The sequence below is a fragment of the Rhizophagus irregularis genome, chromosome 4 (genome assembly GCF_026210795.1).
Source record: "Rhizophagus irregularis chromosome 4, complete sequence".
Taxonomy (NCBI): Eukaryota; Fungi; Glomeromycota; class Glomeromycetes; order Glomerales; family Glomeraceae; genus Rhizophagus; species Rhizophagus irregularis.
The window spans coordinates 3,122,425-3,145,703 of NC_089432.1; the positions used below are offsets into that span (position 1 = coordinate 3,122,425).

A 23,279-nucleotide genomic window follows, 5' to 3' on the forward strand; every position below is an offset into this window, starting at 1 on the left:
GTAGATGTTGACCCAATAAAATATTTAAGATCAACATGAATTTTTTTCAGCTGGGTGTTGTTAGCCGAAAATTTACTCTGAATTTTTTGGCTAACTACACCATTATACTAAAGATCATAGATGAAAAAACATTATTATTATTAAGTTAAATTACCTCATGAATAATTTGATGTTGTCAAAGATTTTAATGCGAATTGTTTTCTGTTTTTTACAAATTTGCACGATAAATTTTTGTAAAACCTCCGGTACCATATTGTTAAATTGTAATTGTTTGTATTCATAAAATTTGAAATATTCTTTATTGACAGCTTAACCCATTCATTTGTATACTCTGTATCTTGCATTTTGATATTATTATCAATAAATATCAAACATATTGAATAATAACAGGTTTGACGAAAAATAAAAAAACCAATGAAAAGTTGCACATCATCATATACAATGACGTCATGAGATTTGTTTATGGAATGATTTTTGTTCAAGGTCGAACGCCGATTTCTAAATATTACGCAAAAAATTTATCGTTATATCGATAAAGTAATCTATTTTTTTAATATAAAATAATCTGGATGTTGCGTAATATAATCTTCCTTGGTTTAATCTTCGTATAGATAAATTTGCAATTTATATCTAAAAAAACTCTGACGAATCAAACATTGATCCAACAATAAACATACTAAAAGAAGGTAAATACGTTATGATTAGGTAATTAAAAGCTACAATATAATCATATTTGATATTGTTGCGTGTTGATATCATTTATACTTATATAAAAAGCTTGTACAACAAAAAAATAATATTTATACAGTCTTTTTCTTTTTTTTTTAATACACCCATCTCTTTCACTCCTCCTTTAGACACAACTAAATACTTTTTTTATAAATACTTTCTTTTCAATTAAATATCTAATTAGTACCTTTTTTTACGTGCAAATAAATACCTTTTTTTTCACACGTGAATAAATACTTTTTTTCTCACACGTATATAAATACTTTTTTTTCATGCGTAAATAAATATTAAGGCGGAAAAAATATATATATCAACATCAAGAACTGTATTTACTTGCGGAACTGCCTTTAGATAACATATGGGTATGAGTTTCACTAGCTATTGGAAACTTGTTTTGTAAGTGAAAAACCATGCACTCCAACTACTCTTTTCAGTTTAGATGCTTTGTGGTTCTTTTTTACATGTTTTCTGCTGTCTATCACACATTTGATTCTTTCAATTTTTTAGGCAGATCAACTGAAACGGTACATTTAAAATAATGCCAAATTTGGTATCTATTTGTGATAGAGGACAAGCTAACACTAAATGAGGCTGGGTCATATCATTAAATGGTGTATAAATAACAGTTGCTGGATGGAAGTACGAGTACGTGTTCACCGGATGAGGGATCGCAGAAAGTCTTCCGGATGGTGGATTGTTATGATTGACATAGAGGTTTATGTGCTTGTAGTATGTACCATTTGCTACTGGCTAGTAGTCATCTGCTTTGTGCACAAGTCGTAGCTACAATGACGCCACATAGGTGATCCCTAAGCCGATCCATATGGGAGGGTAGGCCGTGGTGCCCGTGTAAATGATACATATTTCTATGCCATGACTCATGACATTTACTTAGTTGTTATTATTAAATACTATATGAGATTGCCATAGATCCTATGATGGCCACATAGGTGTCCTGGGGTTCCCTGCTTATGCATAGTTAACATGGTGGTAAATCTTATATGGTATTAGGTGATAGTGACTAAAAATTTTGAAAATTTTGTAGGGCGTATATCAATTCATTTTGTCCTTATCTCTGAAAATATGAGATAAATCTGCATTATGAAATTTCTGAATTGGAGTAGGACGAATATTGAAGTCAAGATAATAATTTCAATTTTTTCAATATTTAAATTACATGATAAGGAAAAATATATATTGATTACGAATCGATAGGACTCTGAATAATTCATATAAGTTTCCATCAATGCTGATATTTTGAATGTACAGTACAAAATAATATTTATCGTAATTTAAGATCTGCAATTAGATTAAAACTTTTATCAATTTGTTATTTATTTAGTTCTGATGTATTTCAGGTTCTTTTGCAATGCAAGTTAATGGCTACACCAAATTTTTTGGAAGAATGTTAATTTTAATATTGTATATAAACATAAAGCAGATAAAAAAGAAATTTTTACAATATATTTTATTTGTTTCACAATTTTCTAACGATCTCTTATGGAGTGGTTACCAAATAAAACAAATAGGAAATTTATTACAAGTAGAAATAAATTTAGTACTGATCTACCTTTTTTAAAGGCACAAATCGGACTCAAACTCGTAATACAACGCTAAGAAATTGAAGAATGATAAGTTATAGTAGTATTGCTTTACTTGTGAAAGATTTTAAAAGGATAAAGATATTAATTTAAGAATAATAAAGAGTTCGTACTCATTGGCAAAGTTTCAATTGATTTGATTAAACTTGATCTTTAAGTACATCAAATTTTTTTAATTATCTTAGTAAATATGTGATACATAAAAAGAGTAAATAAGGAGTTAACTAATTGTAACTGAATGTGTTCAAGGCTCACTTTTGTATGGATTCTATACAAACATATCGTAATTGTCATAATTATCATAAATATATTGTGGATTTAAACTGAAATCCTGAACGTTTCATCCTAAATTTAATATTCAATAAAAAAAATTTAAAATGCAAGTGACTAGAACTTAGACTAGAATTGAACTTGCCAAAAAACAGACATGCTCTCACCAGGATAAGATTTAAAATCTGTTTGCTTCATCTTTAAACACATAGGAAAGAAACACTTTAAAATATGAAAGAATCTAACTAGAGCGAGCTATGACTTTAAACACCAATCGGCAAACACAGAGGGACCAGCCAGAAGACAAGGGCATATGCTATGTATGGTTTACTACGTATCTAATAAATCAAGGTTGTCGACAATCACATATGGTCTAGAAAGTACAACATCTTCATTATACTAGAGACCAGATGTAAAACCTAGACATCACCAGAAATAATGGGCGTTTTTACTAATAAAACTCCAAGAAACTAAAAACCATGTAATTTTAGCTTTATTTATATCAGGAGAAAATTTTGAAACCCATAAAATCTAGTTATAGATAATAAATAGGAATGGGCTATAACTGTAAAAGACTTTTGACCAACCAATCAGTTTGACCGATCACCTGACTGACTATTTGACTGACTATTTGATTGGCTATTTGACCAATCATTTTAAGCAATGATTGTAATTTAAGTTACGCTGAAAAAAATTTTTGATTTTGATTAACTAAAATAAGTGATCACATGACAGGTCTCGTGTGATACAGGAGAAATTCTCACGCAAATAATTTCACTTTGCGCTATGTCTATCACTTTATTCTGTTTCATCAAAAATAATACGCTTTCTTAGTGCTCCTACCGGGTCAAGTCAGGTCGGGTTTTGAGGAAATATTCAACCTGATCTGAATAAAAAAATATAAGACTCGTATTTATTCAGGTCTCATATTTTCGTAACCCAACCCTTGACTCGACCGAGTATAATTTAACTCGTGTAATTTGGGTTAGACCCGAACATTTAAGTAAAATGGGTACTAACTTATTATATTATGTGAGATTTTCTTCTAATAATAATAAAATTAATTTCCTTTTATTTGAAAAAAAGGCAACTTAGTGATTAACCACTAGTAGCCACCTGAAATTTGTATCATGAATGGTTATACAAAACATGTAACACTAGCTCTTATTTTTCTCCTAGGCTAATTAACTAAAATAAAATTAAAATACGAATTTTGAACCTGGTTTAATATAATAAAAGTCAAAGAATTAGGCAAAATAATTAGCAGATATTCAAATCAAAGATAAATTGGAATTCTAAAGCTATCAGAAAAATATTATTCTCAAAAGCTAAAGGTTAATTTTTTTATTTTTCTGATTAAGCTATGTTAATATTTGTTAAAACTAATTCTTGGCTTAATTTTGGCCAAAATTATAATTTTGCCAGAATTAAAAACATCCGGGTCAAACCCAGGTCAAGGAAATTTATAACCTGACCTGGCGGGTTGGGTCATGCGGGTAAAGATGTAGTATGTAATTGATAATTACTACCTTATGTTGTAATAGTAAGGGTTGCAATCTATTACTACTTTTAAAGTTAAAGTGTTGTAATATTACAACACTTATGATTATTCAAAAATTTTCTTTTTGAAAAATAAAAATTACAAAAATAAGTTTTTATAGAATAAATATCATCATAAAAAGAAATAATTAATATATTAATATACATATTTGTATAATTAAAAATAATTACAACACTATATAATAATTACAATTTTAATAGTATTATAATACTATATAATAATTATAATATTGTATTGCAATTACAACAAAAGTGTTGTATGTATGTTGTAATAGTTGCAACCTTACAACCTTCTAAAAATAATTACATATCACATCTTTACATGCGGGTCATGCGGGTCACGGGTCATTAAAAATCGTTAGTACTGACCCGATTTAAATGTCAAGTCGGGTCAAATTAACCCGGGTCGACTCGTATCATTCGGAGCACTACGCTTTCTCTGTTAAAATAAGTAGGACGAATCTATTAGTGAACTAAAGAAAAGAATTTTCCGCAGACAAGTTCAAGCTATGGAAGGTGGCGATCGCAACAATCATTTAAGGAACTGAAATTAGTGGCGAAGGGTTAAAGTCAGATTTCTTGGTACGGATTTTATATTTGCAAAAAATTATAATGACCATGTAATATTTGTGGATGAAGAAAAAGATTTCGAAGGGGTAAAAGTATTGATGGTATGACCTATATCAATTATCACGATAAAAAGAACAGTATTATAGTTGAAGAAAAATATATTGATATTATGAAGCAATTATTTAAGTTACATATTACACTAAGTTCACATTTACATTGAAATTTGCTAATTTTCCTTACATAGTAAAATAAAAGTATGAACAAAAAATGATTTATCTGCTAAATAAATAAATGAATAATTAAATATACCTAATAATTAATAATTGTTAAATCATTGCCCCGATAATTTAAAACCATAGTTTGGTAACAGTAAGATAAAAAAGATAAAATAAATTTGCCAATTTTCCGACTGGTCATGCAAGGTCGCAAGGTAGAGACAAATAAAAAACGTGTAATCATCGTAATGCATGTAATGTAACACAGAAAAGCTTTGAAGTTGATACAAAAACCAAATGATTAACAATGGCGTAATATTCTACTATGCCCCTTTTAGAACGTAATAAGATTTAATAACTCTGATTTTGTATTATATTACATATATTACATGTATTTTTCTTATGTGTGTTTTTAAAATTTATTTTTTTGTTTTTTGTCGCCACCTTGCTTGATTGACATCAATTTCAACTATTTTGATTCATGCACTACATGGCCTTTGACCAACAACAACATTAAACAAAAATGTAAACGTGAGGCGGAAGTTGCAAATTTCCCTTATATACTTCTATGTCAAGAGACTTAATCATCATTTTTTTCATTCAGATTATAAACGCCAAAATTAAAAATTAACACATAATATTGTCGCACGAGGATTTGTAGAACATTAGAGTATAAATATAAATATATCCCACTATTATGGTAAAAAAAAGGTCCGTTCTTTATGTCATTATAAAGAAACTAATAGTATTTAACTGGTAATCTTTATTGTCTAGTTTGAATGATTTTTTAATTGGTTAAATTCTAACCGGAAAGGACTTATTGTACTTTAAAATAATTTCTATCAATGATTTTATGTAAGTCCTTTGAAAAAATAGTCATTTAAATTTTCATTTAAATTTTCAACAACATACCTATTGCTATTTATAGATTTATCCCTTAAACGGTAAGACACTGCAGGCAAATTTGCCTGCAATTTTACCGAAAATTCAGTTCTCATTTAATTTTATAAAAAACGAAGTTATTTTAATAAAATTTTTTTTTGCAGAGCTTAAATCTTAATTTATGTGACAAAAATTATTATTTGTTAATTTCATATTATAAAAAAAAAATTGAAGATTAAACTATTGGTCAAAAGTTGTATTTTTTAGATGACAAAAAATTTTGAAAAATTTTGCATTCAACTTTGACGATCTCATTGGAATTTGATTATGGCTATATTAAAGCTTAATAGAATATGTAGATTTGCTATGGGGAACAATGTTTATTATTATGATTTTTAATGTTTAGAACTGGCAATTTGACTTTACATAGAACCCTAAAAAAAGAATTATTTTTGTGAACTTGTAAAAAAATGCAAAGTTAAATTTTATCATCTCTATTTTGTTCATTAGGGTTTGAAGTTTCATAATAAAAATAAATAAGTATATTAAAATGCTTTGTAATGAAGCAGAATATTATGGTAAAGAAAATTAATTTATTATATAAAATTTCCGATGTTATTTTTTCTGTCTAATTTTGGTGATTAGCCACATATCGAACCATACAATTGATGCTAAGAATGTAGATCAATATAACTGCGGAATTATAGGATAATCCAAATCATATTGACAAAGTTTGTATTTGGATATAATTTATTTTAAAAAATTGCAGGCAAATTTGCTTGCATTACCGTTTAAGGGATAAGACATTTATGTAATCAAATTTTAAAAAAATTTGATTCGCTTTAATAATAAAACGTAATATAATACAAAAATTGTAAACCATAAAATTCGTAGAAATATTCCAGAAATTGAAATTTTTAAATTTGATAAAATAGTTTTTCCCGTCATTCAAGAAGTTTCTAAATTTAGTTTATGCCGAACTCTGTTTATACAGTTGCGGTGATTGCAAAACTTGGCAGCTGACCACAACTTACACAAATAAAGCTTTTGTTCGCCTTTCATTTCATTTGTTACTTTCTCCTTTTTGTTTTGAATACGTAATAAAGGCAATAGATATTTAGATAATATAAATAGATTATGCCGGCAAAATATGAAAAAAGAAAAAAAAATAAGGAAAATAAAAAATGTCCCTTAATAAATATCAAATTTTTCCATTGGCAAAAAATTCAGACTTATTTAAAAACGATATTGAAAATAATGAAAATACAAATATTTCAATAGATTGGATTGAGGATGCCATTAAAAAAAAATAATATTATATCACGACTGGAACTACAAGAGTATCTAATTTTCAGGTATAAGATTTATTAAATAAAAAAATGATAAATAGATACAATTAACTAACTAAATTAAATTGAATTATAGATAATTTTCAAGAAGAAGAATCAACAGAGATTTTTGTTGAGATTGAAAATACGTTAGAAAGGGCACTGCAAACCATTCGGGAACAACATGCATTATCAAACATTCGATGGGCAAAGTCTTTTAATAAAAATACAGAAGATGTTAGAAAGATAGTTAATAATATTAATAGATATAATAATAGAATTACCAATCCAAAAACTTGGAAAGAACATAATAATAATACTATGTTTTATGAGTAACGTATGTATTGTACAGTATATACTTTCGTTTAGAATGTTTTTTTTCTTCTCGTAATTAATGTATGCTGCTCCTATAAAATAAACAGTCAAGTTTTTCTTAAAAAAATGCGAAAAACAAATTTATCAAATTCATTTATTATATTACCTTGTTCTTTTATAATTGTCTTAGAAAAAAAAGGAAGTTTTATAAGTTGTTATAAAAAAAAAACTTCCTTTTTTTCTAAGTTGTTATGAAAAAAAACTCACTTTTTTTCTAAGTGTTATACGGTCGTTACGCATTTGTGACAATCAGTATCAACGTATTACAAATTTCAATGTGATGATAAAATGTGATGTGACAGAGAAAAAATCACGTGATCGCCAAATTTTTGTCGTTGCATTATCTTTTTTTCGTCAGCCTGGGGCAAATAATGAACTTGAAAGAAGTCCTGCTAAATAATGAAATTCAAAGAATACGCACTGAAAACGAATGGATAGAATGATGCAATATCACAATGTAAGCATCATGCACGTCACAGTCCGCAGTCCGCAGTCCATATGATTCATTGCAGTGACGTTCATAATAACCTGCGCCTCATTTCTTCTTCCGTAAGTCGCAAATGTACAATATATTATCTGATGAGATCGGACTTAGTCTTGGCACATTAACCAAGCCTATATCATCACAGAACAAATCCAAGAAAGACTACGATGGATAAAATAATTTTATGGCTCGAGAGAGAAGGGAAAAGGATAATTAGTTTTGCAATCAGTAGTAGCAACGATGATGACGAAATTAGCAATAGTTAGTATGTAGTAGCGCCATTACTTTTACATACGTAAAAGCGTCTAGGGGCGGGCACATTCCTCCCTTGAAACATCCGCTACTCCGATATCTTTTACATTTACTTTTATTTTATTTTCCGCAAGTGTTCATATTAAACATAAAGGAAAAAGAATGATTTTTCATTGATTTTATGATGTAAATTTATTTGTTATGTAGCTGAAATATAAAATAATTATATAAATCGAAGAAAAAAAATCTTAATTTGTAAAGTAACATAAGAATAAAAACTAATTGCTTAAAAGATTTTTACTTTTCACATCTTTATACATTATATACTTTAGTGCTTTTTCAACACGATCATCATTTCCTTCATAATAATCTTTCAAAAAATAATGGCCGGAAGCTGGTGACTTAGTAATTTGAACTAATCCTATAAAAACTGTACGTTTTCCACCATTATCAGCACTAGCATACATGAAATAAAATCCTCCAGTGATAGGCTTGTCTACATTATCCTCACCGCATTTAATATCTATATATTTATATGTAAAAGCAGAACCTTCGGTATCGAACAAGCTTTTGAGATTTGATTTAAGAATTTCTTTAGGTTTCTGATCAAGATAACTGAAATGATTTTCACCGAAACTGGCGGCATTGTCTTTTTGAATAACATGAACACCTGATGCAACTTCTTGTGAAAAAGAGCCACCACAAGAAAACCCATGTGCTTTACACTTAGTATGAGTTATCCAATTGAGGTCTTCCTCCATATTTTTGAAGGTTGATATTTCATCCTGTGCTTTTTTTTCTAACGCCATTTGAAAATATAACGAAAGATATTTAATGTATAGAAATCAGGAAAAAAATGGATTAAGAAAAATTCCTGTCTATTGGATCTTTCATTTGCTCGGATTTATATTCGCGCAAAAGATACCATTTATTCCTATTTAAGAAATAATAAAACGCAGTCTGATTGTCTGAATCATTTTGTCGTCGCAAAAGAGAAATAATAAAGTGCAGTCTGATTGTCTGAATCATTTGTCGCGCAAAAGATACCATTTATTCCTATTTAAGAAATAATAAAGCGCAGTCTGATTGTCTGAATCATTTTGCCGCACAAAAGATACCATTTATTCCTATTTAAGAAATAATAAAGCGCAGTCTGATTGTCTGAATCATTTGTGTGACATTATAATTTTTTCCCCAAAAAATGTGCCGATAATGTTGATAATGCCTTTTTGGTTGTATATCAGATCACATTAATGTGTAAATCGCTCATGATTTTGAAAGTGTAATACATGTTACAGAAAAATTCTAGATGAACTGCAAGACACATGAATATGTGAAAAAGATGTATTGTCGTATTGTTCCAGATAAATAATAGAATTGGTAAGTTTAGCGACGGCTTCACACCAATGTAGGTGGGCCAAAAACACCCCTAGGATTAGTGCACCCATCGAGGGTTCCAAGACATACTGCAGTTCCAAGATCTAGAATTACATCAAAAATTCCGAGAGCTATATCTTCATCCGCAACATCAAGACCTGCAACACCTTGCACATTATTTTTTGCGTATTAAGTGACAAAGCTATATAATTCCAGTGTAATAATAGCAAATGCTTGTGATAGGGTTAAGATTCGTACACCAAATCGGCCGGTAGAAGTGAATGAATCGACTTGAATCGTAGCTTTCTTTGCACAGGTTCGAAATTCAGGGGCAAGACTTAACTACACTATCTGTAAGATTGCTTGATGACCTAGGCTTTTTTATTACCCTCTCTTCACTTCGAGAATCTGAATCTGGCTTCTGCACCTCCTCCAATAACCATGAAATATGCCTGAGGACTCTTTCAACGTTATCCCCATGTTCTTACTATCATATACAGCAGTTACCGGCTTCGACAGTTTGAATCTTATCCTGTCCTGATCATCGAGCGAGCACTCCATAAAATACCATTCTTTTGCATCTGTGATAATTCCGAAGGTCCTGCCCGTAAACACACTTTCTTCCTCCATCTCACTCGCCTTACGTTGAAGGACATTTTTTAATACGAGCCCTTAAATATTGAATAAATTAGTTTTATTGTATATGTTCTATGTAAGCACTGGGCATTTTTCACGTATGTTATTGATCACTTTATAATAGCGATACATAAATTTTGGTCAATTTACGCTACTCTATCATGTGGCCTTCGGTAAATCAGTTATCATCTACAACATGACTGATAACATTTTCCAGATAATCATGTAACACAATAGTTTTCTAAGCTACTAACTATATTTTGATTAACTAACGATGCATGCCCCCCTTGACCTTTGAAAAAAAGTTTTTTTTCAAAAAAAAAAAAAAAGATTGCATAGTTACGCATAGGGATGGCAACGGTCGGTCATGGTCGGTTATTGGTCGGTCATAACCGGTTAAGGGCCTTTGACTGACCGACTGTTTTGGCTGACCGTTTTGGCTGACCGTTTAACCGACCGTTTAACCGACCATTTAACTGATCACTTTTTTTCTTTTTAACGAAGAAAAAACGTTAAAAAGTATAATTTAATCAAAAAAAAACGTAATTAACTTTTTTTATTGATTAAGTTCGTAAAAAAAAGATTTAAGTGAATATATTTGGCTAAATAATCAGTTAAACGGTCAGTTAAACGGTCGGTCAAATGGTCGGTTAATATGGCAAGCCGAGCTGGACTAAACTATCAGGCATTGGGCGGGTGAAAAATCAAGCATGGATTGACAAAATGTTACACCGTGCCTGACATTTTACCTGTTCATGCTTGATATTCATCTGTACGTGCTTGATGGTTTTATCCGACCATGCTTGACATTTTTATCCGTCCATGCTTTATGTTTTTATCCATCTGTGCTTGATATTTTTGTCCGTCTGTGCTTGATGTTTTTGTCCAACTGTGTTTGATTTAATCCAACTATACTCGATAATTTTATCTTTGTCAAAAATTAGTTTCTTTGTCAGCACAGGGTTGATATTTTGTCGGTCACATGTTTTTAAGTTTAGCGTAGTTTTAAAAAAATTTTTTTTTTTTTATTGGCTTTTTTTTATAAACAAATTTTGTAGAGAATTTTTATTTTTAATATAGGCAAAGGCTTTGTTTGATAGATTTCTTTGGGAATTTTTTTAATAAGATTTTTTTTGGTAAAAAATTTCGTTAGAAAATTTTTTTAACAAGTAAGATTTTTTTTTGATGATAATTTCGTTAAAAACTTTTATTTGATAGAAATTTTATTGGAAAATTTTTTTTTAATAAGATTTTTTTTTTTGACATATACTTAATTTGTTGGAACAATTTTTATTAACAGGAGAGATTTTTTTGAAATTTTTTTTTTTTAGTAGAAAATTATTTGAAGAATTTTTTTAATAGGAAAGATTTTTTTTTTGATAGATAATTTCTTTACTAGAAAATTTTTTAACAAGTGAGATTTTTTTTTGATAGAGAATTTCGTTAAGAATTTTTTTTTAATAGGAGGTTGATAAAGAATTCTTTTGGGAATTTTTTTAATAGATGAAAGTATTTTTTGACGGAGAATTTTATTAGAGAATTTTTTTTTTTTTGATAGAAATTTCATCATAGAATTTTTTTTTTAATAGGTAAGATTTTTTATTTTTGATAGATCATTTCGTTAGTGTAAATTTTTTTAATAGGGGAGATTTTTTTTTTGATATAGAAATTCTTTTGAGAATTTTTTTTAATAAGGTGGTAAGAATCTTTGAATTTTTCTTTAATCGGAGATATTTTTTTTGATTGAGAATTTCATTAGAGAATTGTTTGTTGAAAGATTTTTTATTTTTTTGATGGAGAATTTTGTTTAGAAACCTTAATAGAAAATTTTATTGAAAATAGTTTTTTTTTAATAAGGGTATCGAGAATTTTGGCTTGAAATTTTTTTTTTTTAATAAAGAATTTCATTAGGGATCTTTTTTTTTATAAAAAATTGATTGAAAATTTATTGGAAAATTTTTTATTAAATTTTACAATTTTAATAAATTTTTACTCCTCTTCATCTTCCTATCACTTCTTTTAATCTTCCATCGCTCCTTTTCGTCTCCTATCACTCTCATCGCTTCTTTTCGTCTCCCATCACTTCTTTTCGTCTCCCATCACTCCTTTTCGTCTCCCATCACTCCTCTTCGTCTTTCATCACTTCTTTTCATCTCCCATCACTCCTCTTAATCTTCCCATCACTTCTTTTCGTCTCCCATTACTCCTTTTTATCTTCCATCACTCCTCTTCGTCACCCATCACTCCTCTTTGTCTCCATCACTTCTTTTCGTCTCCCATCACTCCTTTTCGTCTCCCATCACTCCTCTTCGTCTTTCATCACTTCTTTTTGTCTCCCATCACTCCTTTTCATCTCTCATCATGTCCTATTTCTCCTTTTTGTTTTCTATCACTTCTCATTACTCTTTTTTACTCCCTTTCATCTTCTATTACTTTCCATTACTCCATTGTTATTTTATTTTTTTATTAGCATCTTTTTCCTTGATCATTGTAATTTACTTATCTTTCTTATTTATTGTTATTGTTTCTTTTATTTGTACACTTCAATAAAAATAAATATGGTGATTTTTTTCTTTAAAATCGTAAATGTGACTTAAATTTTAATATTTGTAAATAAAATTTCATTAAATAAGATTACTTTGAATAAATATGCAAAAAAAAATTTAAAAAAAATATCTTTTGCAATAATAACTGAACAAAAATTAGATACATATTTGGAAAAAAAAAATCCAGGCGATGAATCGCCCAGGCGACGTTTTAGCAATCCCAATTTTTATTTACTATATATATTAAAAGTATTTAAAATAGTAGATTTTCAAAAATTATTATTAATGATAAAAAGAAAACCACTTCAAACAAATTTCTGCTATATACTTTTTTTAAAGTTAACATTATTAACTTTTTAATTTATGTCGGCTCATGTGGAGCTTTACTAGTATATAAAATTTGCTTAATTTACTATGCTATTTAGGATTCTATCATAGTTTTTTTTAATTTTATCTTAATCTTATTAATGTAATTTAATATTCTTTTTAATTTTATAAAAAAGATCTCTAATGAAATTCTCAATCAAAAAAAATATCCCTGATTAAGAAAAATTTCTAGCAAAAATCTTCCATCAAAAAACACATTTTCCCTATTAAAAAAAAATTCAAAGATTCTTACCTATTAAAAAAAAAATTCTCAAAAGAATTTCTATCAAAAAAAAAACTTCCCTCTTATTAAAAAAAAAATTCTTTTCCGAAATTTTATATCAAAAAAAAAAATCTCTCCTGTTAAAAAAATGCCTAACGAATTGATCTATCAAAAAAAAAATCTTATCTATTAAAAAAATATTTCTATGATGAAATTTCTATCAAAAAAAAAATTCTCTAATAAATTCTCCGTCAAAAAATACTTTCACCTATTAAAAAAAATTCTCAAAAGAAATTCTTTATCAAGGAAAACTCCCTCCTATTAAAAAAATATTCTTAACGAATTCTCTATCAAAAAAAATCTCATTTGTTAAAAAAATTTCTGACAATTATTTTTATCAAAAAAAATCTTTCCTATCTAAAAAATTCTATGAATTCTCTATCGAAAAAAAAAATCCTGTTAAAAAAATTGGTCCAACAAATCAGGTATGTCCAAAAAAAAAATCTTATTAAAAAAAAATTCTCCAATGAAATTTAAATTTTTTTAATAAAATTATCCATCGAAAAAAAAACTCAGAAATGTCCCTATCAATAAAAAAAATTCTCTGACAAAATTTTTTATCAAAAAAAAAAGTCTTTTTATTAAAAAAAATTCCAAAAGAATTTTATCAAAAAAAGCCTTTGCCTATAATAAAAATAAAAATCTCTATAAAAATCGTTTATTAAAAAAAAAGCCAATAAAATAAAAAAAAAAATACTTCGTGTAAAAACTATGCTAAACTTAAAAAACGTGATTGACAAAATATCACCCCTGTGCTGTCAAAGAAACTAATTTTTGACAAGATGAAATTAAAATCAAATACAGTTGGACAAAAACATCAAGTACAGATAGATAAAACCTCAGGCACGGACAGATAAAAATACCAAGCACGAACAGATAAAAATATCAAGCACGTACAGATAAATATCAAGCACGGGACAGATGAAAATCAAGCATAAACAGGTAAAATGTCAGACACGGGGTGACATTTTGTCAAGCCATGCTTGATATTTTATTGCACAATGTCTGATAATTATGTCCAACTCGGCTTGCCATAGGTTAAACCAGTCGGTTAAACGGTCGGTCAGAAGTTTTTGACTGACCAATATCGGTCACGGTCATAACCGGTCATGACCGGTTAATAACCGTGACCGTTGCCATCCCTAGTTACACAAGTAAATTATTGTCTAAATGAATGATAAATTAATTATTTTATTTATTTTTTATATCAGAGGATTTACGTAACACATGTCTTTTATAGAAATGGGATAACTCAGTTCTCTAATTAATTTACTAACATGTGATTAAATATAATAATTATCGCAATAAGGATGAAACATGCAAAACTTTACATATACTAATTAAAATAAGTAATAAGAAATTAATTATGTATATACTATATGAACATGTTTTATCAAAACAAAAATTTGTTTAATCTCTTTCTAAATACCTCTGTTTCAGAAATTACTAAATTCCCATTAGTTGAATAAACTTAGCCTTTAAAGTTCGGTCATAAACAGAGGTGAAATAATATCACCTTGATCTATTCCAATTTTCATTGGTTAAGTTTCAAAGAATAAAATTTAAATATCTTTCTACTTCTTGCCAAACAATACTTATAATAGTTTGGAACAAACTATATTACCAAATAAAATTCAAAACAAATTCAAAGTTAATAATATATATATATAATATAACTATAAATAGACAAAAGTTTTAGAGATTTATTAATTCCTAACACTAATATATAAATATAAAAATAAATGTTTTGAAAGCATTAAATGTTGTTCAAAGTTGAATAATAACAATTATATGTAATATGTTATGCAATTATATATACTAATATTATTTATATTACTTAACAAATAGTTAGTATTCATATCATGAAGAAATTTCATTAACATGCCTTATAAAAAATGGGCAAAAAGCAAATACTTTTATCAAAAGCCAAACTTTATTTAGGATTTTATAAATTTCTAATGAGAAAATGGACCAAGTTTCGTTTTTATTTATCAAAACCACATCATAATATTTAATTTTAAAAAATATTCTTAAATAAATGAAAGAAAAAAAATTAGCAAAAAGTGTGATTATAAACCATGTTTTATCATTTTATATCATGCAAGGTTTGTCTGTCACATCAAGATAATTTTCGCGTAAGTAGCTTTTATTCATATGACCGATATAAGTAATCATAAACTCATGAGTTGAGTGAGCCAGGCGTTTCTCATTTTACTAATTTATACCCCAGTTTCCTATTGGTATTCCTGATTCGCCTTAATAAGGCATCATTTCTTTGATGTGCCAATATTGATGTAACCCCTTATTTATATCTGATTGAAAATTATTTTATGTTACTTATCTTTGTCTGTAAATCTTTTGCATAATTTCATAAAAATAATTAATCTAATGCTCATAATATTATAAAAACTACACTTAGAGATTTATTAGACTAAACCTGCCAATCAAACATTTAGATTTTAGATTAAAAAGATATAATTATTTCAGCTTAAATTGTTTCTATTAGAACTATTCGTATGGCAAGATTAAAGAAATTATAAAAATTAAATACATTCGTGTTAAAAATTCACATTTATTAATTATGGTTGTGGTTAATAATTTATAAATAAATTGTTGGACTTGCAGTTATTCATTGTGACAATAATTGATGGAATAGTCAATTTACAAGATTGAGAACTAGGCAATATTATTTCCAACACAGATAAATAGTTATTAAACTCTGGTGTTGCCTACTTCCTGTTAAAATAAATTATTGCAAAAATAACAGAATTTCTTAAAGGCGAAATAAATAACATTAAACAATATGAAGTAATTAATTAGTTTCGGCAATATCTAAAATCATCAACTCATAAATCACAGATAAGAATTATGTGTTAAATGGGGACTTGCACCAAATCAAACTTTTATTTCATGTTTTTATTGATCTATTATTTTTAGGGAGCAGAAAGACATCACTAATGTATCTGCTTTTTCTCTTATTCTGGGTGGAATAAAAAATAAAAATTTCAAGAATTAAGTAAAACAGGACAAAACTCAACAAATTTGATAAAAACTATAAAACTTTTTTTAATATTCCTTTTAACAATTGTAATGGATTTTTTATCTTATAGATTTTTATTTATATTTTTGCCAAGATTTTAATTTTGGCTAAATTATAATTTTATATAATGCCGGCCTAAATTAAATGTCACGTGATCGAATAAATTTTAATTTATGATTGGCTCTTACGGTTAGAATTTTTTATTTTATAAATCGATTCCTTTTTACATATAAAACTTTACTTTTTTACCTAGTCAAAATCTAATCATAAGTCAAAAGTTATTCAAGATTTTCTAAATTTCTAGTATAGAGGTTCTACACTGTATATAAAATGTGTATGCATACAGCTTAAAATGTAAGTATTTTTTATAATCATCAAGTTCAGCGTCGTCGAGACTACATAAACAAAAGAGGACAGAAAGGTTTGAGGAACGATCAGGTATTGGTAGTTAATTTAGAAAATAACAAAAACATAATAGAAAAATATTTGATAAAATAAATAATAAAAATTTTTTTTTAGGATAGCGTATATAGTTTTTTTAGATTAGATATAGTTTAGTTACATAGTGTTTAGATTTTATATGTTTGGACGAAAGAAATTTTATAATGCGAATAGCGCTCTGGTTACGTTAGTCTTTGCTTTGCTTGAAGTGGCAAAGTTGTAATATGGAGAGAGCTAATGTAAAAATGTGGTTTTTTATGTTAGTTTTCAATGTATTTCTCTTTTATGTTTAATGTGCAAAATTTCTGTCGTACTTTTTACTAATAAAGCAAAGGAAATTCGTTTATTATAAAAAAAAAAAAAAAAAAAAAAATTTTTATAATCCATTAAAATCTCATTGGTTTGACGCATCATTCGCATGGTCTGACATCATATTGTTGCTAATTAATGAATAGTATAACGTAGGACAGACATGATTGTTACTTCACACAAATTCATTGTTTGTAATGCCACATGTACAGTAACACTAATATATGCACTAATATAAAATAGATAGTACAAATTTCTATTTTCATTTCTTTTTTTTTCTTAAACTTCGTAATTCAAAAATTAACTTCTACAGCAAGAACTTTTTTAATATTTACAATGTCTAATAATAACACTGAACTTAAAGTTATTGGTAACTCAAATGAGTGGATTAATTTGATTGAAGAATCTCTTGTGAAAAAGCAAATTAAATATTATGATTACAAATATTTTGATAATATTCAAGAAATTGGTTTTGGAAGTTTTGGGAAAGTTTATCGTGCAAACTGGAAAAATTCCCATGGTTACTTAGCATTGAAATCTTTTACTAATTTTAACATCACTGCTGAAGAAATTGTTAATGAAGTAATTATTTAAAATATATATTTTATCATTATGATAGCATTATTTCATAATTTATAATTTTATTTATTATTTTAGATTAAACTTCAGCGTGAAGTGGACTTACATGAAAATATAATTCGCTTTAATGGTATTACAACTGGTACAATATTATTAATTTTTTAAAAACATTGTTTAATAAAAATGAACAAAATCTAAAGTAATTTTTCTTTCAAAAGAAATCCAAAATGATAATTCAAAAAAATATTCGCTAGTGATGGAATATGCCGATAGTGGTACCCTTCGAAATTATTTGAATGATCACTTTGAAAATTTAACTTGGAATGATAAGTTAAATTTGGCACTTCAGTTAGCTAATGCTTTATCATTATTACACAATAAAGAAATCATGCACCATGATTTGGTAAGTTATTTACTTATTTAATTTATATGGTAAGATCATATACTATAATTAATTATTTATTTGCTATATTTGATAATAGAATTCAAATAATATTTTAGTTCATAAGAATACCATTAAATTAGCAGATTTTGGATTGTCAAAAAGGATTAAAGAATCATTTAATTTTCAATCAAATTTATTTGAAATGGTCCCCTACGTTGACCCACAAATTTTTAATATAATAGATGACAATAACACCCAAATTCAAGTATATTCATTAAATAAAAAGAGTGACATTTACAGTATTGGCGTACTCTTGTGGGAAATATCTAGTGGTCGGCCACCTTTTTATAATGAACCACATAATGTTGATTTAGCCATGGAAATTCTACGAAGTTTTAGAGAGAAGCCCATTCCTAATACACCTGAAAACTACATAAAAATTTATACTGGTAAATGCTACTAAATTTTATTATAGTTAGTAATGGTCTAATTAATAAAAGTTTATTTTTTTTATTTAGAATGCTGGAATAATGAACCAGATAATCGTCCAACTATTAATCAAATTATTATTAAATTAAGTGCAATTATTTTGGATTTACAACAAAACAATTTTAATGCAGGTATTCAATTATCAAATAAACAGCTGCTTAAATCAAGTATTGAAATTCCTGAAAAATTTATCAATGATTTATTACACGAAAAAATATCCAAAATTATTCAAAATTATATTAAGATAAATATAAAAGAAATAGAGCCTTCAATTTCATCAAATCTAATTATAAATAATTTTAGCATGGTTATTAATGAAATAACTATACTTCTTGAAAGTATAGAAACAAATAGAAGAAAATATGAAATTATTAATTATCTTAAAAATCATAATATAACTTCCCAAGAATTTTTTTATTGGCTATTAAATAATCAGGATGATTCAGATTCAGTTTTTTTACTTGGAGTATTCAATCATTTTGGAATTGAAATTAATGTAGACAAGCAAAAGGCGTTTGAATTATATCAAAATGCAGCAAATTTAGGAAATGTTTATGGAATGATTGGTTTAGGATACTGTTATGACGAGGGAATTGGAACTGATATTAATGAACCAAAGGCATTTGAATTATATCAAGAGGTTGCAAATTTAGGAAATTCACGTGGGATTTATAATTTGGGATCTTGCTATGAATGTGGAATTGGAACTAATGTTAATGAACAAAAGGCATTTGAACTATATCAAGAAGCTGCAAATTTAGGAAACATGCTTGCAATTAATAATTTAGGATCTTGTTATTTAAATGGATTTGGGACGAATGTTAGTAAGAAAAGAGCATTTGGATTATTTCAAGAGGCGGCAAAATTAGGAAACCATGTAGCTCAATATAATCTCGCCTGTATGTATAAAAATGGAGAAGGAACTAAAAAGGATATAAATCAAGCAATTTATTGGTATAAAATTTCTGCTAAACAAGGAGATCTAGATGCTCAAAATGAATTAAATAATTTAATAAATAATGATATTAAGTTGTAATACATTTTGTATAATTTCTAGATTTTATTAATTGTGTACTAGCAAAGTCATTGATTTGTTACAGATCTATAATGAAAATATTCAGTCTAATTCTTATGCTAAGTAAAAAATTCATGTGTAATGATGTATGGGAATCTTTGCTAATGAAATAACTATTCTAATTTGTACTAACAAATCGGCACTTTTTTGAATACATAGTGACTTAATAATAAGAGAAAAGAAAGGTTAGACAACGTATACTCTTTATTTGGTTTTGATCTACATGAAAACTTTGCCCGCGAATTTAATATCTTAGAATTTGATTATTGGATTTAAGAATAATGAATCCTAAATCTAAGAATATAACGCCTACCCTCCCTTCCTGTGAATGGGAGACATTTATATATTTTTTGTAGATCATAAAAAAAAAAATTTTTATGTGGCTGAAATAACAAATAAAAATAATAAATAAATCATGCTTCTGAAAAAATTTCCAAAATTGGTTTTTGAAAAAAAAAACTGAATTCGGATTTTTTTATTAAATATTAAATGAAAAAATTTTTTTTATTAAGAAATTTCTTACATTAATTAAAATATTCTAAAAAAATCAAAAAATCTTCATGCAGCTTGCATTTTTTTTCTTTGATTAACTCATCGTAGTATAAAAACTTGATATGTTTTTTCCTATTTTGTATTATACTGCGCATTGTCCTACAATTCTTTTTAAAAGTAAATCATTTTATTTTTGCCATGAAAAATTCTTGAAAAAATTTTCAGTGAAAATTTATTTCTTATTCCTTAAAATAGCCAATCTGTTTAAATATTAGGATTTCTACTCCATTTGGATAAATAAAAAAAAAATATATATATATTTTTATATTGTATATCAAGAATCGAATTTTTTTTTGTATAAATAAAATTATATGATACTTTTTTTGGAAAAAATCATCTTATCATTTCTACCTTAGGATTTAGGAATGATATGTAGTGCCTCGATTATTTAAGCCCATTGTAAATAAAAATGCCAAACAGTATTTTTTTTTTCTTTCTTTCATATAACTAACCTGCTTTTTACTTATAAGTTATATGAATTTGACCTATTTTAAGAATTATTTCTTTTTTTCTATTTTTTTTTTTTTTTTTTTAATAACATCTTTTTTGTATGATATTTTGTAATTTTATTTTTCATGGATAAATAACATGAAAAAAATTTTTCTTTTTCGTAAATGTAAATAAAATGTAAAATATGTATTTGTATTGAAATGATAGTAATGGTGAAAAAAATTTTTTTATCTAAGAATTAAAAAGGGAATATAAAAAAGTACTGCCTATTTTTACCATTCAATTATTCACTAACTTCCCACTATGCTTGCTAAAATCTCAACTATTTCCTATGTACATGATTCTGACTCAAGATTACATGGTCAAAGAAATTCAAGAACTAATGATAATGATGTGATCAAGGTCATTTATCTTAAGGTCAAGGCTTTTATTCCATCTGACTGATATATATCAAAAGAAAGTTTGTGGGATGTTCTAGGTGGTACTCTGTAAGTATCCAAATTTTTCAATATGTGAATGATTATCTCTTTCTTCGCTAATTTCATCTCTTAATAATGAAGATAGATGGGTGACAGGAACTTCCGCTTGTGCAGAATTTCCTAAGGTAAAGGAGGAAACCTGGTAGTATATTTCTTACATGCTTCATATAAGTAATTGATGATCATGATGTACAGTATTCAAGAAGCTTTTACAGGAATTTATTGAATTTTACTATGTCTTAAACATAATAAACAATAAGTAATCTATTGCTTACAACCTTTATTTTTATTATTTTCAATTTTTATTTTCAATTTGTTTCATAAAAACTTATTATTATTACATATTAAATATACTCTAATAAAATTTGATATACTCATTTTATTACATAAAATTCCTAATAAATTAAAATAAATTGACTAATTTGTATACGTTTGCCTAACAATCTTCATGTTCCTACAACCAAATAATGCACTACCTCTAACATAAATTGTCAATCCACAACTTTTTTTAATACTTTCATGTTTAATTTTCATAACAATCCCTCCTAGTATAATGTGCATGGTGTGGGTACTGGTGATAAACTGAAGTACTGGCTAGTTAATAAAGAAATAACAGAAAAGTAACATAAAATAATTTCATTATATGTGCCACAATTTGAATTGGTCTCAAAAAGACATCTTTCTACATCCAAATAAATCACTTTATTACAGTACTTGCCCTATATATTGTAAAATTTCAAATAAAGCTTATTGATATTGTTTATAATTTATTTTTGATTGTTATATTTAGATAATTATTAATTTGTGCACACTAGCAGTACAATAATACTCTTATTTTATCATATTTATTTAGATGTTTTTGAAGAAAACTCACTAAATCAGGTTGGACTGGTTGACAGATTGAAACATACCAACTCTACTCATTTACAGTTATATATGTCAGCCTTTTTATTCTGGTTACAAAGTAGTTGTATTTTCCCACAGCTTTAGTATAAGCCTGCAATAAAAATCCCCTTTTCCCCTTGTATGTTTGATCGTGTTCTCCCTCATCATCTCCACATATAGCGCATTTTTCTTGATTTGTAATTAATGCTTCAAATTTTTGACATTTACACTTAAAGCATTTTCTTGGGATAGCATCTACATTTATCGGTCTATTAGTTTATGTATATAGATAAGAAACATTACATTTAAAGAAGAGTCCTCCACGTACCTTGGCCATTTTTACACAAATAATTTTAAATCAATAACCATTTTGCTGGATGTTGACTCCAAATTTGTTGCTGAATTTACAGTTCACTAGTATTAATGTCAATTCTTTGTGTTTAATTAAAATTAAACTATATGTTTTATTGATATGTAAGCAGAAGGTTAAATTTATTGTAAATAAAGTGTATATATTTAAGTTAATCAATGCAAACCAATTACAGTTAAAATGAATCAATGAAATAAATGTAAATCACTAAAATTTAACATTGATCCAATTAGATGTGAATAAGGTATAGCTATACAATCAGACACAAATAAAGAATAATAAACAAGAAAAAATGTAACAAAAATAAAATAAAAAGGAAGATGAAATAACTGGGTATGAAAGTGTCAGTAAATTTTTTAATATAAAAATATTAGGTTATATCTTTTTTTTTCAATCTTTACAAAACTTTGTATTTATATTAACTTTCTAATATAAAAGTTATTAAATATGAATGCTATATTTCCTTTATGCTATATATTAACTATATTTACTATGTTTATTATATTTAATATGACATGCAATATAATAAATATATTCAATATATTTAACATTTCTAACATAAATCATCATACAATGTTGATCATTGATGCTATGCAATGAAATCTAGGCATAACACTGGCAGTAGTATAGTGAATAATGGTAATATCATAGTCAATTGTAAATAGTCTGACATCATTAAACTATTGATATTTGATATCTTGGTTTTGTCTAATTTTCAGGTATTCAAAGGACTTTCAGAAATGAATTCCTA

General features: G+C 27.0%; 3 protein-coding genes across 3 annotated transcripts; 1 reads left to right on the forward strand and 2 right to left on the reverse strand.

Annotated features, from left to right (window-relative positions):
* Positions 1 to 8,372: 8,372 nt before the first annotated feature.
* OCT59_023997 (uncharacterized protein) lies at positions 8,373 to 9,145 on the reverse strand. Its single transcript, XM_025320409.2, has one exon. It carries the CDS (start codon positions 9,073 to 9,075, stop codon positions 8,545 to 8,547), a length of 531 nt encoding a protein of 176 aa, XP_025171391.1. The 5' UTR covers positions 9,076 to 9,145; the 3' UTR covers positions 8,373 to 8,544.
* A 519-nt stretch (positions 9,146 to 9,664) lies between these two features.
* OCT59_023998 (uncharacterized protein) lies at positions 9,665 to 10,273 on the reverse strand (the record flags this gene model as incomplete). Its single annotated transcript, XM_066135103.1, has 2 exons — positions 9,665 to 9,810; positions 10,084 to 10,273. 2 exons carry the CDS (start codon positions 10,271 to 10,273, stop codon positions 9,665 to 9,667), a joined length of 336 nt encoding a protein of 111 aa, XP_065991160.1.
* A 7,327-nt stretch (positions 10,274 to 17,600) lies between these two features.
* On the forward strand, positions 17,601 to 19,753 carry OCT59_023999 (uncharacterized protein; the record flags this gene model as incomplete). The annotated part of the gene is made up of 5 exons (XM_025323690.2): positions 17,601 to 17,846; positions 17,922 to 17,985; positions 18,062 to 18,246; positions 18,326 to 18,677; positions 18,747 to 19,753. 5 exons carry the CDS (start codon positions 17,601 to 17,603, stop codon positions 19,751 to 19,753), a joined length of 1,854 nt encoding a protein of 617 aa, XP_025164166.2.
* Between the last annotated feature and the right edge of the window lie 3,526 nt (positions 19,754 to 23,279).

Excerpts from the sequence above, each read along its gene's own strand:
- OCT59_023997 (XM_025320409.2), bottom strand. The coding sequence starts at position 9,075 with ATGGCGTTAGAAAAAAAAGCACAGGATGAAATATCAACCTTCAAAAAT.